The following is a 17,071-nucleotide window of genomic DNA, read 5'->3' as shown; positions in this document are numbered from 1 at the left end:
CACTTCCCCACACCTGACACTTTTCTCTCAAGGATCTCAATTCTGCCACTAGTAACATTTTATTAAGATGTTCTTTATCATCCCAAACAGGTACCATAAAAAAATTCTAATGAAAATACTTCTACTGACTTCTTCCCTTCAGCTAGTGGATCCTCCATCATACTCATCACTGCCTTAAAACAGCCCCCCACCCCCACCCCGGAACAAATTCGCCAATTCCATATTCACAGCCTTGCCAACTCAAATAGTCTCACAGCCTCTATGATTGATAAAAAGAACTATATATTTTGTGCATACATCTGTACTTGTATCCTCAGAAACCCTTTAAAATTCATGTTGGTTCAGATCCCTCACTCCTCCATATCTCTTTATGGTCCTCTAGCCAAAATCATATCACATTACGATTTGTCTGCCAATGGCAACTGAAAGCATGGCATTCCCTCAGTAAACCTTATCCATTTGTCTTTCCACACTTTAAAGTGCTCAATATCTTTTAGTTCCCTTTCCAAGCTTTTTTTAATGCCCCTATAAAGATTTTGCAATTTTCAACTGACAGTAAAAGATGTTATGTAAATATTACTGTTATTTGTTATGTACTTTGAGTGCACAACCAGTCCTCATTTGAATTTTGCACACACACAAACCCAAAAAGATTAATTCAGCAATTAGTAGCATTAAGGATTAATATATAGCAGAAAACATTTATGAATTCTGAACAACACTAAATGTTTTCATGCACTGCCCCATCAATTTCAATCAGGTGTTGAAAAGGTTTTAAAGAAAATAATATACGTCTCATGCAGTGGCTGTTAAGTCAAATGTCTAAACCACTGAAGAGTGAAGTAAATATATAGTGGAGAGGATAGTTGTGAAAGAATGACAAAATGAGGGCACATCTTTGTAAAACAAGGCTCAAATCCCAATCACTTTTTAACAGACACTAAATGAAATCAAAGCTACCGTAGGTAGAAATCACAGAAACAGCTGCAACTGACAGGTGGTGGGCCATTTTGAAATGTTCTTTTGAGTAAACTTCTGTTAACTTTATGTTCACTGAATAATGAATCCAAAGAAACTAATCAAAATGGGAGGAGTTATTTAAACACATTTCTCAACATGGACACATGCAAATAAATTGAAAATCACAAATTATTAGTTAATTAAGATAAAATACCATCCCTAGGAAAGTATGCACACACTATTTCCCTTGCAAATCATCGAGCACTATGCTGGCTCTTACTTCTAAGGTATAATCAATCTGTGGAGCCATCTCAGCATTAGTGCCTCCTCGTAAAATCAGTTCAGATGGAGAAGCAGCAAAGAGTACACACGGAATGGAGACCTGCATTAGTAGACAGACGCTCCTGGTAAACAAAACACAATTGACCTTCTAAATTAATGGCATATCAAAATGGAAATACTGTTCATAACAAATGTCTTTCTGACAAAAATAAATCAGCAATTTTGAAAATTCACAGAAGTGTCTCACAAGCACAGCAGAGAGATAAATTGGCTTATCAGTAATGCAAAGGCTCATCTGACAATCTTCTCAGGAAAACAATGCAATGCTGAGTGATAGACTCTTGGTGTTGCACGTTAAAATTACTTATAGGTTCACTTTACAAAACCAAGGAACCTCCATCAAATTGATTTCTCTCTGAAAATAATATTCCAGGTAATTCAAAATTTATTCACAATACTTTTGTATTTAAAATTTACTCAATTCTGAATACAAGTCCTGATCTTTTAAGCTTAAGTTACAATTTCCTGCCCTCAAACACAGATTGCTGATCAGTCTCACTTCATGTCTAATTAAGCCCAATTTCTGCTTCTTGTGCCATTATCCAGTTCATTACTGAGACTATTTATTTTTAATTGAACTTTCCCTTGATCTGCTCTTCGCTCATTTCACTCCTTCTTCTGGGAAACCCTTATGGTCTTGTTACCTCCAACAGCAATCACTGCAATTTTTTTTCCTGGCCCACCTCATATTTTCTAACTACCACAAGGTTCAGCTAGCAAGAAATTCTGTTGCTGTACCCCAGTCTAAAATTGCATTCACCATTAATCACTAAATTGCATTCATTCCCAATCTCCCATTGTACCTATTAAAATGGATGCAACAGTGCAACACAAGAATAAGCATACAAAGTTAAATCTTGTAATTGCCAGATAGGCAGCTGAGAACACTGATAACAAAAGGCTGAGCTTAAAAGTGAGGAGATATTTAATCTGCAGATGGTTAAACAACCACTCACAAGGAAATGTTTTCACACGCAGATGGCAGCTTCGAATCTTTGTAGTAATAGAGAAATAGTCAGCATTACAACGTCCAGGGAAAGCAAGTAATTATTTTAAGGGAGATATATTTATTCTAAACACAGCTTTTAACAGTTGAGAAGTGATCGACAGTCTGGGATTTTGAAAGCATTCAATGGTGACTGAAGCCCAATTTTGTTAACGTGGCATAACTGCATTTGGAGGCCTAAATCTGATAAAGATGACTGCAGTATACTCTCTCACTTCAGCGCAGAACTGTTTGAGCATTAAAAAACTGGTTTATATATTGCATATTAACTATAATTCAAAGGTTCATTTATTATCCAAGTATATTACTTGAAATTCTTCTTCTCCGGGTAGCCATGAAACCAAGAAAGAAAAGAAAGGCAGCACGATCATCAACCCCCAAAATCCCTGCTCCACGCACATAAAAAACAACAAAAATGGAACATGCACGTCAACCCCCAAATCCCTCCTCCCGCACAAACAAAAAACACAAACCAAACAGAACAGGTACATCAAAACTTACTTACGGGGACCAAAACTTACCATTCTTGAGCAGACCGGCCAGAATTACTCTCACAAAGGCAACAAAATGTCATAGCTACCAATAACTGACAAAGTGCTTTTGTCAAAAGTTCCCAGTACAGCAGCAATTAAATACATTTGCAAACAATGGTATTGAAGGACAGAGTCATTCATTTCTATGTCAGAAGAGTTAAAACATAATTTATGCCTGAATTGAACAGACTAGCCAATGCAGTTGAACTTGGTAGTTGAAAGGTGGTACTTTTACAAGCATCTTCAGTGGAAAACTGTACATCATTTGTCTAATAGAGGCAATTACCTCCAATAAGCATAGGAAAGTTCCTATTCCAAATATCTCAAATTTAGGTTTAAACCCTCTTCACAGTTTCTATCCTCTTACACAATTCCTCCATCACCACCTTCCCTTTCTTCAAATATGATGATCCATGCGTTCTGCCGCATTGGAACGTTCTCCAGTTACTTTCCCAATTACTTCTTCACCTCACTCCTTTGGGTTACCCCTCTCAGTACCTCCCATTTGAGCTCAGTGCCCATTTTTAGTTGGGAGGTTCTTCTATATCAGAAGCACTATTCTAACATCAGCAGCGAATACCCCAAAGAAAAAAGCCAAGAAAAAAAGGTGACTTGTGATGTAAACTTTAAAAAAAACTTAAAGATAGTTTCAGTTTCTGTAGTGTTAGTCATCCATAAAATACAATATACCATAATAGACTTTACAATATTAAATAAAGTTCACACAGATTTGTTGGAAGCTTCATGCAATCAATTTAGAGGAAGACAAAAAAAATCGTTGTGATGCACTCTCATATAAAAATTGAATGTTGGGAAGCTCCATCACAGTTTACACTAGCTAAGGAAGCTAAAGACTAACACCCAACACCTGACGAAGGGTTCCGGCCCGAAACGTCAACCGATCTTTTCCACGGATGCTGCCCAACCTGCTGAGTTCCTCCAGCGTGTTGTGAGTGTTGCTTTGACCCCAGCATCTGCAGATTATTTTGTGTTTACCCAACACCTCCTCTGACCAAGATCCTTGCATTCCAGGATGCCATGACAGAAGCTTTCTTACCACTTTCAGATGCTCAGTGAATCCTAACAATATCAAACATCGGAACTTCAAAGAGTGTCACCAGTTTGAGTTAAATATTTGGACCTTTCACAAACTTCTAAGCTAAGACTTATCAGAAGCCATAGAAATTAAAATAAAAATAAATTGTTTATTCATTTTCTTCTGATGAGCAAGATATAATGTTCAATATCAATTGCAGATGCTAAAGATTGGCTTCAAATTCAGGGATCCTAAAAGTGTAAAAGATAAAAGCAAGACATTTTTTCTCTTCATTAAAATGCAGCTATGCCTATCTATGCTTACCCAGCTGTTTTTGTATCTGCCACATGGTTACCTCCTTTGATTTTACCAGGAGAGAAACATATTTCCGTGGAACCGACTTTGGCTTCTTCAAGGCAACCATCACATAGATCACGAACCATCTCAAGTCCTGACAGATGCTGAGGCCTTAAAATTTTAAAAAAATATATGTTTTAGCAGCTAACCAATTAAGAACTGTACTTTTTCAGGTCTTCCCATAGAAATGTGTGTGTTCATGAAGATTACATTGGTAATTAGAATCCAAATCAATCTTCAGAATAAGAGCCACAAATTAAGGCCATCATAGTTGGGTGCCTCTGATTAATACATGAAAATATCTCCATTTTTGTACCAATTTAAATGTTCACCAGTTTCCAATACCAGCCATTTGTGCTACAACCAAAGCTAGGACAAAATATTTTAAAGTTTCTCACCTAATGGGAATTGTTCACAAACCATCCGAGTGGCATTAAGTGAGCATAAATCATCAGACAGAGAATGAAATGAAGAATAAAGTTTTTTCACCACCACCAAACAGGTTATTAGAAAACTAAGAATGATTACAAAAAACAGAGATAAAAATTGTAATGGGAGACTTCTATCTACATAGAGACTGGATAAGTCACATCAGCAGCAAATAGAGGATGAATTCATAACATATATGCAAGATCATATTTTAAGATCAATAACTTAGTGACCACTTAGGGAAACCAGGGAGATTTTTCAGGTTATTTAGTGCATAAGAAAGAGCTAACTGATAATTTTGCTGCAGAGGCTTTACACAAGACAACATTCATAATGTGATAAAATTATTCTTGAGTTTGAAAGTGATGCAATTAATCTGAAAATACCGTCTTAAAGGTACGAGGGAACAATAATATCAGCCTGTAGGTTAATTGGGAAAACACAATGAAAGGTACAAAGGTGGGCAGGCAATTGCTTTCATTTAAAGAAATGAGGCAGAAGTTGCAGAAAATGTTATTCCTCTAAGGCACAAAAACCCACAGAAAATGTGGTCCATCTATTTGTGTGTGATCAACAAGTTTCTGAATCAGAATCAGAGTCAGATTTATTATTACCGGAATGTGACGTGAAATTTGTTAACTTAGCAGCAATAGTTCAATGCAATACATAACCTAGCAGAGAGAAAAAAAATAAACAAAATAAAAATAATAATAATGAACAAGTAAATCAATTATGTATATTGACTAGATTTTAAAAATGCACAAAAACAGAAATACTATTTTTTTTAAAAAGTGAGGTAGTGTCCAAAGCTTCAATGTCCATTTAGGAATCGGACGACAGAGGGGAAGAAGCTGCTCCTGAATTGCTGAGTGTGTGCCTTCAGGCTTCTGTACCTCCTACCTGATGGTGACAGTGAGAAAAGGGCATGCCATGGGTACTGGACGTCCTTAATCATGAACGCTGCCTTTCCAAGACACCGCTCCCTAAAGATGTCCTGGGTACTTTGTAGGCTAGTACCCAAGATGGAGCTGACCAGATTCACAACCTTCTGCAGCTTATTTCGGTCCTGTGCAATAGCCCCTCCATACCAGCCAGTGATTCAGCCTGTCAGAATGCTTTCCACTGTACAACTATAGAAGTTTTAGTGTATTTGTTGACATGCCTAATCTCTTCAAACTCCTAATAAAATATAGCCACTGTCTTGCCTTCTTTCTAACTACATTGATATTTTGGGACCAAGTTAGATCCTCAGAGATCTTGACACCCAGGAACTTGAAGCTGCTCACTCTCTCCACTTCTGATCCCTCTATGAGGATTGGAATATGTCCCTTCATCTTAACCTTCCTGAATTCCACAATCAGCTCTTTCGTCTTACTGACGTTGAGTGCCAGGTTGTTATCTCACTCCTATACGCCCTCTCGTCACTACCTGAGATTCTACCAGCGATGGTTGTATTGTCAGCAAATTTATAGATGGTATTTGAGCTATACCTAGCCACATAGTCATGTGTATATAGAGAATAGAGCAGTGAGCTAAGCACACACCCCTGAGGTGCACCAGTGTTGATCATTAGTGAGGAAGATATGTTATCACCAATCTGCACAGATTGTTGTCTTCGGGTTAGGAAGTCGAGGATCCAATTGTAGAGGGAGGTACAGAAGCCCAGGTTCTGCAACTTCTCAATCAAGATTGTGGGAATGATGGTATTAAGTGCTGAGCTATAGTCAGTGAACAGTATCCTGACGTAGATGTTTGTGTCGTCCAGGTGGTCTAAAGCCGTGTGAAGAGCCATTTAGATTGCGTCTGCTGTTGACCTATTGTAGCAATAGGCAAATCGCAATGGGTCCAGGTCCTTGCTGAGGTAAGAGTTCAGTCTAGTCATGACCAATCTCTCAAAGCATTTCATTACTGTCGATGTAGAAACATAGAAACATAGAAAATAGTGAGTGCTACCGGGCAACAGTCATTAAGGCAGCCCACATTATTCTTCTTAAGCACTGGTATAATCGTTGCCTTTTTGAAGCAAGTGGGAACTTCTGCCCGTAGCAGTGAGAGATTGAAAATGTCCTTGAATACTCCCACTAGTTGTTTGGCACAGGTTTTCAGAGCCTTACCAGGTACTCCATCGGGATCTTCCGCCTTGCGAGGGTTCACTCTCTTTAAAGACAGTCTAACATCGGTCTCTGAAATGGAAATCACAGGGTCATCAGGTGCAGCAGGGATCTTCACAGCCATAGTTGTGTTCTCCCTTTCAAAGCATGCATAGGAGGCGTTGAGTTCATCTGGTAGTGAAGCATCGCTGCCATTCATACTATTGGGTTTTGCTTTGTAGGAAGTAATGTCTTGCAGACCCTGCCAGAGTTGCCATGCATACCTTCTTGGTCCTCACTGCTGGTGCTGCAGTCTTCAGTCTCTGCTTATATTCAGGGAGTAGAAGTACAGCTAAATGATCAGACTTCCCGAAGTGAGGACATAGAATAGCATAGTAGGCATTTTATGGTGGTGTATCAATGGTCCAGTGTGTTGTTTCCTCTGGTATTGCAAGTGATCTGTTGATGGTAGTTGCTTAGTGATTTTTTTTCCAGACTAGCCTGGTTAAAATCTCCCAAAACAATGGTGAAGGCGTTAGGGTGTACTGTTTTGTGCATATTGATCCCGTTACTCAGATCTTCTAAAGCCTGCTTTGACATTGGCTACCAAAATGATCCCAGAGAACTGTCTTGGTAGGTAAAAAGGACGGCACTTTACTGCCGGATATTCCAGGTCTGGTGAGCAGAATTGAGACAGCACTGATATATTTGTGCACCAGGAACAGTTGATCATGAAGTATACCCCCCTACCTCTGCTTTTGAGAGACTCTATAGATCTATCCTAACGGTGTATAGTAAACCCGTCAATCTGGATCGCTGCATCGAGGATGGAAGGGGTTAACCAGGATTCCATGTAACAAAGGACACACGCGGTCCTAATTTCCCTCTGATTCAGCACCCTGGCTCTGAGATTATCGATTTTATTCAGCAGAGACTGCATGTTCGCCAGCAAAATAGTCGGTATAGGGGGTTTAAAACCGTTTCCTTAAACGCACCTGTAACCCTGATCTACACCCACGCTTCCTCCGAGGTGTCCTACGTGGGCACTTCCAACCCCAATCGGTGTTGATTGTTTGATGAATCAAGGGATAAGGCAGAAAGATGGTGTTAAATAGAAGACAACCATGAAATTCCGAGCAGGCTCAAGAAGCCAAGTGCCTACTTTATCTCCTAATGTAATTAAAAGTAAAGCAGAACTTGACTTTAGAAGATGGATGAGAGATAGTAACGGTCTGGTTATATTTTTAATGTCCTTTTTCAAGAAAAAGAATATTCCTCCCAAGGAGGGAAATATTCACTAGAATGGTTCACTGTGCCCATATTCTGTAAAGTTTAGAAATAATTAAAGGCAATTACATTGAAATTCACAGAATGCTTGACTGGCTGGATGCAGGGAGGATATTTCCTGATTAAATTACTAGCAAGGAAAAGCAATAAGATGGGGCAAAATTTTTTTTCATGCAAAGGATGTTGAATCTTTGTAATTTTCCATGCAGATATTGAGTTTATTCAAAACAGATCAAAAGATTTCTTGACAGTATGTGAATCAAAGGTATGTTAATCATCTAGGAAAATTAGGAGAACAGCCATGACCTTGATGAATGGTGGAGCAAAGGACCAAATGACCTATCCTTAATAAGTCATAGCAGCAAAGATAACAATAATTTAAAGGGGAAATAGACAAGAAATTTAAGATGCAAATGGCTAATAGACATTAAAGAGAAACAAAAGAGACTGCAGACGCTGGAATATGAAACAGAAAACTGAATGCTGTAAGAACTCAACAGGCAGCATCAGTGGTAGCACAAGATGCATATTGACTCCTTTTGTTACCGTGACTTCCTCCCATCCTGTCTCTGAAAGATGCTATCCCTTTTCTAATTTCTCCATTTCAGCCACATCTTTTCTGAAGATGTGGTCTTTTTCTCCAGGCTTTCTGAAAAGTCCTCCTTCCAGAAATGTGGCAAACCCTGCCCAATAGGGGATAGAGCCCTCACACACATTTCCTCCATTTCCACACTTTTGCTCTCACTCATCCTCTCTAGGCAGAACAACAGAGGTCCCTTCATTCTCATCTGTCACTCACCAATCTCCACATCCAATATATCATCCTCCAGCATTTTCAGCAGCTCCACAATTCCACCACCAGTCGCACCTCCCTCCCCACTCTTTGAACTTACTGCAGAGCACTCCCTTTCTGACCCCCTGGTCTATTCATCACTCCAGACTGTCCCTCCCCATGCCCTTGGCACTTTCCCAATACAACCATCTCCTCTCTTACGGACCTATGTAGTCTTCCAGAGAAGCAAAGAGTAGGTGAGACTAAAACTAGAGGTCATAGGTTAAGGGTGAAAGGTGAAATTTTTAAGCTGGAGGTGGGGGGTGGAGAGATTGTCTTCACCCAGAGAGTGACAAGAGTGTGAAACAAGCTGCCAAAAGTAGTGTTGGATGCAGGTTCAAATTAACACATCTAAGAGAAGTCTAGACAAGCAAGTGGATGGAAGGAGAATGGAAGACTCTGGTCCATGTGCAGGTCAATGGTACTTGGCAAAATAATAGTTCGGCACAGACTAGATGGGCCAGAAAGCCTGCTTCTGTGCTACTCTATGACTCCATGGTCTTTTAAAAGAGTTTGATGGGGAGGCAAAAAACTGATCAAATAAGCTGTGAATACTTACCGTAGGCCAGGTGTGCTTCTCCCTGCTCGAATATTATGGATTTTTATCTTGGTTCCAAGAAGGCAACTTAGTGCTGTACAAACACGTAAAATCTGTCCTCCCTGGAAAATGAAAGTGCCATAGTCATAATCATACTTTATTAATCCCGGGGGAAATTGGTTTTCGTTACAGTTGCTCCATAAATAATAAATAGTAATAGAACCATAAATAGTTAAATAGTAATATGTAATTTATGCCAGTAAATTATGAAAATAAGTCCAGGACCAGCCTATCGGCTCAGGGTGTCTGACCCTCCAAGGGAGGAGTTGTAAAGTTTGATGGCCACAGGCAGGAATGACTTCCTATGACGCTCAGTGCTGCATCTCGGTGGAATGAGTCTCTGGCTGAATGTACTCCTGTGCCCACCCAGTACATTATGTAGTGGATGGGAGACATTGACCAAGATGGCATGCAACTTAGACAGCATCCTCTTTTCAGATACCACCGTCAGAGAGTCCAGTTCCATCCCCACAACATCACTGGCCTTACGAATGAGTTTGTTGATTCTGTTGGTGTCTGCCACCCTCAGCCTGCTGGCCCAGCACACAACAGCAAACATGATAGGACTGGCAACCACAGACTCGTAGAACATCCTCAGCATCGTCCGACAGATGTTAAAGGACCTCATTCTCCTCAGGAAATAGAGACGACTCTGGCCCTTCTTGTAGACAGCCTCAGTGTTCTTTGACCAGTCCAGTTTATTGTCAATTCGTATCCCCAGGTATTTGTAATCCTCCATGTCCACACTGACCCCCTGGATGGAAACAGGGGTCACCGGTACCTTAGCTCTCCTCCGGTCTACCACCAGCTCCTTAGTCTTTTTCACATTAAGCTGCAGATAATTCTGCTCACACCCGTAGCCCTGTGCTCAGCCTCATCTCCCTTGCTGATGCATCCAACTATGGCAGAGTCATCAGAAAACTTCTGAAGATGACAAGACTCCGTGCAGTAGTTGAAGTCCGAGGTGTAAATGGTGAAGAGAAAGGGAGACAAGACAGTCCCCTGAGGAGCCCCAGTGCTGCTGATCACTCTGTCGGACATTCATTCAACTACCTGCATTTATAGTACTATGTTAAAGTCTTAGGCACCCTAGATTTTTATATAAATTTTGCTTACCGCATTAGTGTGTCAGTAGGAAAGAACAAATGTTAGATTTTCAAGCATTCATTTTCCCAAAAATTAAATGTTAGAGAACTTTTTACATTTCATTAAAGAAAGTAACACATTAAGTAATAGGCTGCTTTTCAAATAAAAAGTTACTTTGTAGGTATAAAGCCCAGTGGATGATTATTCAGAAGAATGAGGGGTGATGTCATTGAAACCTATCAAATGGTGAAAGGCCTTGATGGAGTGGATTTGGTAAGGACATTTCCCTAGGTGGCAGTGTCTAAGACTAGAGGACAGAGCCTCTGAATAGAGTGGCGTCTTTTTGGAATGGAGATGCAGAATTCCTTTAGCCAGAGAGGGGTAAATCTGTGGAATTCATTGCCACAGGCAGCTGTGGAGGCCAAGTGTTTATGTATATTTAAGCAGAGGTTGATAGATTCTTGATTGGTCAGGGCATGAAGGAATACAGGGGTGATGGCAAAATGGATCAGCCAACAATGGGCCAAATGGCCTAATTCTGCTCCTTTATCTATGGTCGTATGGTAAACACAGGATGCTAATGATCAATAACAATGACTTGAATGAACTAAACAGATTAACTGAAACAGAAATGAGTGCAGATAAAATCAAACCACACTAAAAGGTGAAGGTGCGGCAGATGTGACAGTTTAACCTTCAAGCCGTCAATCCTTGCACCATGGCAATAGTAAGCTAAACAACATGACACAAGGTGGTCATCCTGCACCAGTTTTCTTATAAAACTGCAGAACAGTGCAACTAAGAGAATTGATGCAGTTTTAAAAGCAAATGATGGTCACACCAAATATTGATTTTATCTACAAACGTTTGTAGTTCATGACTGTTTACTGCTCATTATAGTAACTTCTTGATATTTAGAAATTTTTCATTTCATAATTTTTGAAAGTAGTTTCACTTTACAGAATATTTTACATATGCCCAAGATTTTTGCACAGTACCACATATTAAAAGTTCAATATACCAATACGATCTGATAGCACTGACAGAGACATGGTTGCAAGAGATATATAGACTGGGGCAGATACTACCATAAGGAATGCCTACCGTTCAATTCCTAGAGTGCATTTTGGGAAATTAGATCATTTGGTTGCCCTCCTCCTACCTGTATACAGACAGACGCTGAAGAGCAATGCTCCAGAAGTAAGGACAATGAAGAGGTGGTCATAGGAGGCAAAGGAGCGGCTATGGGATTGTAGTGAGTCGGTGGACTGGGCCTTGTTCAAGGACTCATCAGAGGATCTGAACGAATACACCACAGTTGTCATAGATATTATAAGAACAGTTGTAGATGAGTGCGTCTCCACAAAATTATTCCGTCTTCCCCAACCAGAAGCCCCGATGAACCATGAGATCCGAAATCTGCTGAGGGCCAGATCAGTGGCATTCAAGTCTGCCAAACAAGTAAAATACAAGTAGTCTAGGTACAATTTCCAGAAAGCCATCTCACATGTGAAGTGGCAATAACAGACCACACTTGCATCACTGAAGGATACTCTACTTCTGTGGCAGGACATGAATGCCATCATCTCCTACAAAGAGAAACCAAGCAACATAGGTGACAACAAGGGTTTACTCCCACATGAGCTCACACCTTCTATGCTCCCTTTGACCATCAAAACATGGAGGTATCTTTTTAAACTGCCACAGTCCCCCGATGACCTGAGATTTCTGTCTCAAAAGCCAATGTCAGAGCATCCTTCAGGAGTGTGAACCCACAAAAAGCATCCGGGCCAGCAAGGATTTCAGGTCGAGTACCAAAGACCTGTGCTGATCAAATGGCTAGAGTGCTCACTGATATCTTTAATGACTTGCTTCAGCAGTCTGAGGTACCACCTTCTTCAAACAGGCTTCAATTATACCAGTGCCTAAGAAGAACACGGTTACCTGCCTTAATGACTATTGTCCAGTCACACTTACTGTACATCCACTTTGAGATGTTGGTGATGAAACACATCAACTCCTGCCTGAGAGGTGACTTGGATCAGCTCTAATTAGCCTGTCATTATAACATATCAACAGCAGATGCCAGGTCATCGTCTCTTCCACTCAATCCTGAAACATCTGGACCGTGATGATGCTTATATCAGGATGCTCTTCATTGACTACAGTTCAGCATTCAGTACTATTATCCCCTCAAAATTTACCAATAAGCTTCAAGACCTGGGCCTCAATGCTTCCTTGTGCAACTGGATGCTCGATTTCCTCACTTGCAGACCCCAGTCAGCTCAGGTTAGCAACGACATCTCCTCTATGATCACTATCAGTGCAGGTGCAACACAAGGCTGTCAGCTTAGCCCCCTGCTCTACTCACTTTATACTTATGAGGCTAAGCACAGCTCCAATGCCATATTTAAGTTTGCTGTCAATGACCGAATCAAAGGTGGTAATAAATCAATATATAGGAGGGAGATTGAAAATCTGGCCAAGTGGTGCCACAACAACAACCTCTCACTCAATGTCAGCAAGACCAAGGAGCAGATCAGTGACTTGAGGAGGAGAAAATTCAGAGGTCAATGAGTCCCACCTCATTTGGGTTCAGAGGTGGACAGTCAGCAACTTTAAATTCCTTGGTGTTATCATTTTAGACGATCTGTCCTGGGTCCAGCACACAAGTGCCATTACAAAGAAAGCACGGCAGCACCTCTACTTCCTTAGGAGTTTGTGTTGATTTGGCATGACCTCTATAGATGTGTGGTGGAGAGTCCATTTACTGGCTGCATCACAGCCTGGTATGAAAACAGCAATGCCTTTGAACAGAATATCCTACAAAATGTAGTGGATACAGTCCAGTCCATCATAAGTAAAGCCCTCCCCACTATTGAGCACATATGGAGTACTGTCTCAGGAGAGCAGAAGCCAAAGGAACCCCCCCCCCCCCCACCACCACCACTAACCATCCAAGCCATACACTTTTCTCGCTGCTACCTGGTAGGAGATTCAGGAGCCTCAGGACCTACTCCACCAGGTTCAAGAACAGTCAACCATCAGCCTCTTGAACCAGAGGGGATAACTTTGCTCAACTTCACCTGTCCCATCACTGAGCTGTTCCCATAACCTATGGACTCACTTTCAAGAACTCTTCATCTCATGTTCTTGATATTTATTGTTTATTTTATTCTTTTCTTTTTGCATTCTGACGGTTTGTTGTCTTTTACATACTGGTTGTCTGTCCATCCTGTTGGGTGCGGTCTTTCATTGATTCTATTGTGTTTCTTGTATTTACTGTGATTCTTTACACAAAAATGAATCTCACAGTTGTATATGATAACATACATGTACTTTAGACAATAAATTTACTTTGAACTTTTAATATTGAAGGGTTTGGCATCTAAAGAGGAAAGGAAGCAAGGAAACGATACAGAAATTATTCTGTTAATTATTGATGGTCAAGTGTAACAGATTCAGGTTGTAGAAATTGTTTGGGTACATTATACAGGCCCTATAACAATAACTACACAGTTGAACAGATTGTAAAAAAGTGATATTTGGGGAGTAGGGGAATTTTATTCTACAAATATCACATGTATTGACGTGTCTGCCATGATTCAGCATAGAAAAGATAACCTAAAACAGGAGCTCATCAAGCTTTTTTGGGATACTTTCCTTGAACTACACATTCTGGAGACAAAGTGAGATCAGGTATTACTGTTCTATAAAGAGAATGGAATAATGAATACTCTCAGATGAAGGCATAACCATAGTAGCAACAACTATAATAAAATAAATGTAAAACTCAATTGCAAGGGAGAAATCTGCTGAGGGCCAATCCACCCACCTTAATTGTAATAGAGTTCCTCTTCTTACCTAAAATCTGCATCTAAAACATCATCATCTGCAATTTCTGCCATCTCCAAAAGGATCCTACCACCAAACATCCACCCCTCTGCTTTCCACAGGGATCACTCCCTCTGTGATTCCTTTGTTCATTCATCTCTCCCCACTAATCTCCCTCCTGGCACTTATCCCTGCAAGCAGCCAAAGTGCTACACCTGCCCATTCACCTCCTCCTTCACTTCCATTCAGGGTCCCAAACAGTCCTTCCATGTGAGGCATCACTTCCCCTGTGAATCTGCTAGGGTCAGCTATTGTGTCCGGTGCTCCCAATGCAGCCTCCTCTACATTGGTGAGACCTGTCATAAATTGGGGACTGCTTCGTCGAGCACCCCCACTCCATCCGCCACAAGTGAAACTTTCCGGTGCCAAACATTTTAATTCCCATTCTGACCCCGACCTCCTCTTGTGCCATGATGAGGCCACCCTCAGGGTGGAGGAACAACACCTTTTATTCAGTCTGGGTAGCTTGCAACCTGATGGTATGAATATAGAATTCTCCTTCTGACAAAAAGAAATTCCCTCTCCCCTTCCCTTCTTCCTCTATTCCCAATTCAGGCCTTTACCATTTCTCACCTGCCTATCTCCTTCAACCTTGGTCCCCTCCTCCTTCCGTTTCTCCTAAGATCCACTCTCCTCTCCCATCAGATTCCTTTCTCTCCCCTTTCCTGCCAACATGGCTTCACCTATCACCTTCTAGCTATCCTCCTTTCCACTTCCTTATCTTTTTATTCTGACATCTTCTCCTTTCCTTTCCAGTCCTGAAGAAGGGTCTTGGTCCGAAATGTTGACTGTTTATTCATTTCCATAGATGATACCTGACCTGCTGATTTCCTCTAGAATTTTGTGTGTTGCTTAGTTCCAGGTTAAGTTTTTAAGCTTAAATAAGACCAATTAATTACACTATACTTTTGATATTTGGGAGTTGTTTCATGTCCTTGAATGTTCCAGGCAGTTGATCGACACAGGTCAAGTCCGTGTGCAAAATTTATCAACTGGAATACACCGTGGGACACTGTAAAAACTGTTAATGTTGACAAGAAAGCAGACCAATGATCTTAATTGTGAGAGATTGTCAAGCCTTGTAATGACAAAGGGGTCTGTGTGTCCTAGTGAAGATTTGCAAAAGGCTAGAATCTAAGTATGCCAATTAATGAGGAAGGACAACAATGTGATCCTTTATTATATGTGGTATTAACCTTAAGAGGTTACACTTCAATTATAAAGGAATGTATAGCTTAATCTAGAGTAGATTTTTAAAAAAATCATAGGAATACTACACAAAACAGCTTCTTCAGCCCAAGCTTACACAAATGGTCGAACACTAATCCTACTGCAAGCCATTCCATTCTCCCTTATTCCCATCAACTAACCCAAATTCTGTTGGGGGTTGGTGTTGGATGGTTCGCATAAAGTCATTGGGTTGAACGACTTGTTTCTGCATGTATGATTTTATTACTCTATAACTGGGTGTCAATGTAGACACATAAGTTGACTTCATGGGAGACTTCAGGAGAGCAAATCCACAATCCAATTCGAGTCAAAACTACCTCCTGAATCATGGCAGGCATATCAATACACGTGACATTTGTTAACAATCACTGATATATTCGCAAGCTACCCATAAACGATACGGGTCTTTATTAGGTAAAAAGACCTGTGAAATACATTAAGAAACATCATAACAGGATTGGAGTTTCCTATTAGTCAATTCGTAACCGCATGAAGTGCCCTAATAGCCACCCGACTCCCCTTTATGGTATTATTATCGATCTTGTGGGGGGTGGGGGGGTGCGGCGGAGGATAGAGAAAGGCAGCGATATTGAGATTTTTGCAAACAGGCAACGCAGAAGCCCCAAATCCAGAGTCCCTTCATCTCTCGAAACCCGGGCAGAAATACATATGCATGGCCGACCAGTACTAGGTTTATTTCCCGCTAGCTGTCAGACATCAAATTATCATTAATAGCTCTAATTGACCAATATCAAGCACACACTAAATTAATGGGTCGAGAATCGAGACGAGGTAATATTCCGCCTGAGACCGACCGCTTTATTTCGCACTCCAACCTCTGATTTGAGTTCAAACAATATTATCGGTAGATTTCCGCACTCGGGCCCAAAGCCATGCAGACAGCGCGAAGCAGCACAGGCCCAACCGAGAGATTTACAGCGGAGACTAACTCCACGCATCACTCACCCCTTCCATTATCCCACCGTCAATTTCAATGTATTCAGCCATTGTTGCCGAGTGGAACCGTGAAAGTCTAGCACCCACGTAAGACAGAGACCTGCACAAAAAAGCCAACCTGGCTCCTTTACGCAGTCGCCAATCAAATTCCGCCTCTCACATTAAACCCACCCCTCACACCATCACCGCTCAAACCCCGCCTCTTCAGTCAGTCCAGTCTTCTTCGTACAGATGCAACGTGACCTGCTAAACGCTGCTTGCATTTTCTGTTTTGTCTCTCATTGATACTCCTCGAACCCCGCCCCTTATCATCGGGACCACAGTGCTGTTGGAAGGAGGTTTACAATCATATTCTCAGTTAGTTAGTGATGGGCAATAAATGCCAGCCTCGCGAGTGATGGTCAGATTCCGTCAGTAATCAGTAGTCTCATGAT

General features: G+C 40.9%; 1 protein-coding gene across 1 annotated transcript in view; it reads right to left on the bottom strand.

Moving 5' to 3' along the window:
• Window positions 1–16,798, bottom strand: part of rtca (RNA 3'-terminal phosphate cyclase) — a 36,409-nt gene extending 19,611 nt beyond the window's left edge. Inside the window, exons 1-4 of the mRNA XM_063063928.1 lie at window positions 16,647–16,798; window positions 9,432–9,532; window positions 4,202–4,345; window positions 1,241–1,364 (exon numbers count right to left, since the gene is read on the bottom strand). Of these exons, the coding sequence (XP_062919998.1) occupies window positions 1,241–1,364; window positions 4,202–4,345; window positions 9,432–9,532; window positions 16,647–16,688 (411 nt within the window). The 5' untranslated portion in view covers window positions 16,689–16,798. The remainder of the gene's footprint in view (window positions 1–1,240; window positions 1,365–4,201; window positions 4,346–9,431; window positions 9,533–16,646) is intronic.
• Window positions 16,799–17,071: the final 273 nt, after the last annotated feature.

The sequence above is a fragment of the Mobula hypostoma genome, chromosome 12, assembly GCF_963921235.1.
Source record: "Mobula hypostoma chromosome 12, sMobHyp1.1, whole genome shotgun sequence".
NCBI classification, from domain to species: domain Eukaryota; kingdom Metazoa; phylum Chordata; class Chondrichthyes; order Myliobatiformes; family Myliobatidae; genus Mobula; species Mobula hypostoma.
Note: the sequence above shows the minus strand (reverse complement) of the source record. Positions and strands in the feature narration are given on the sequence as shown.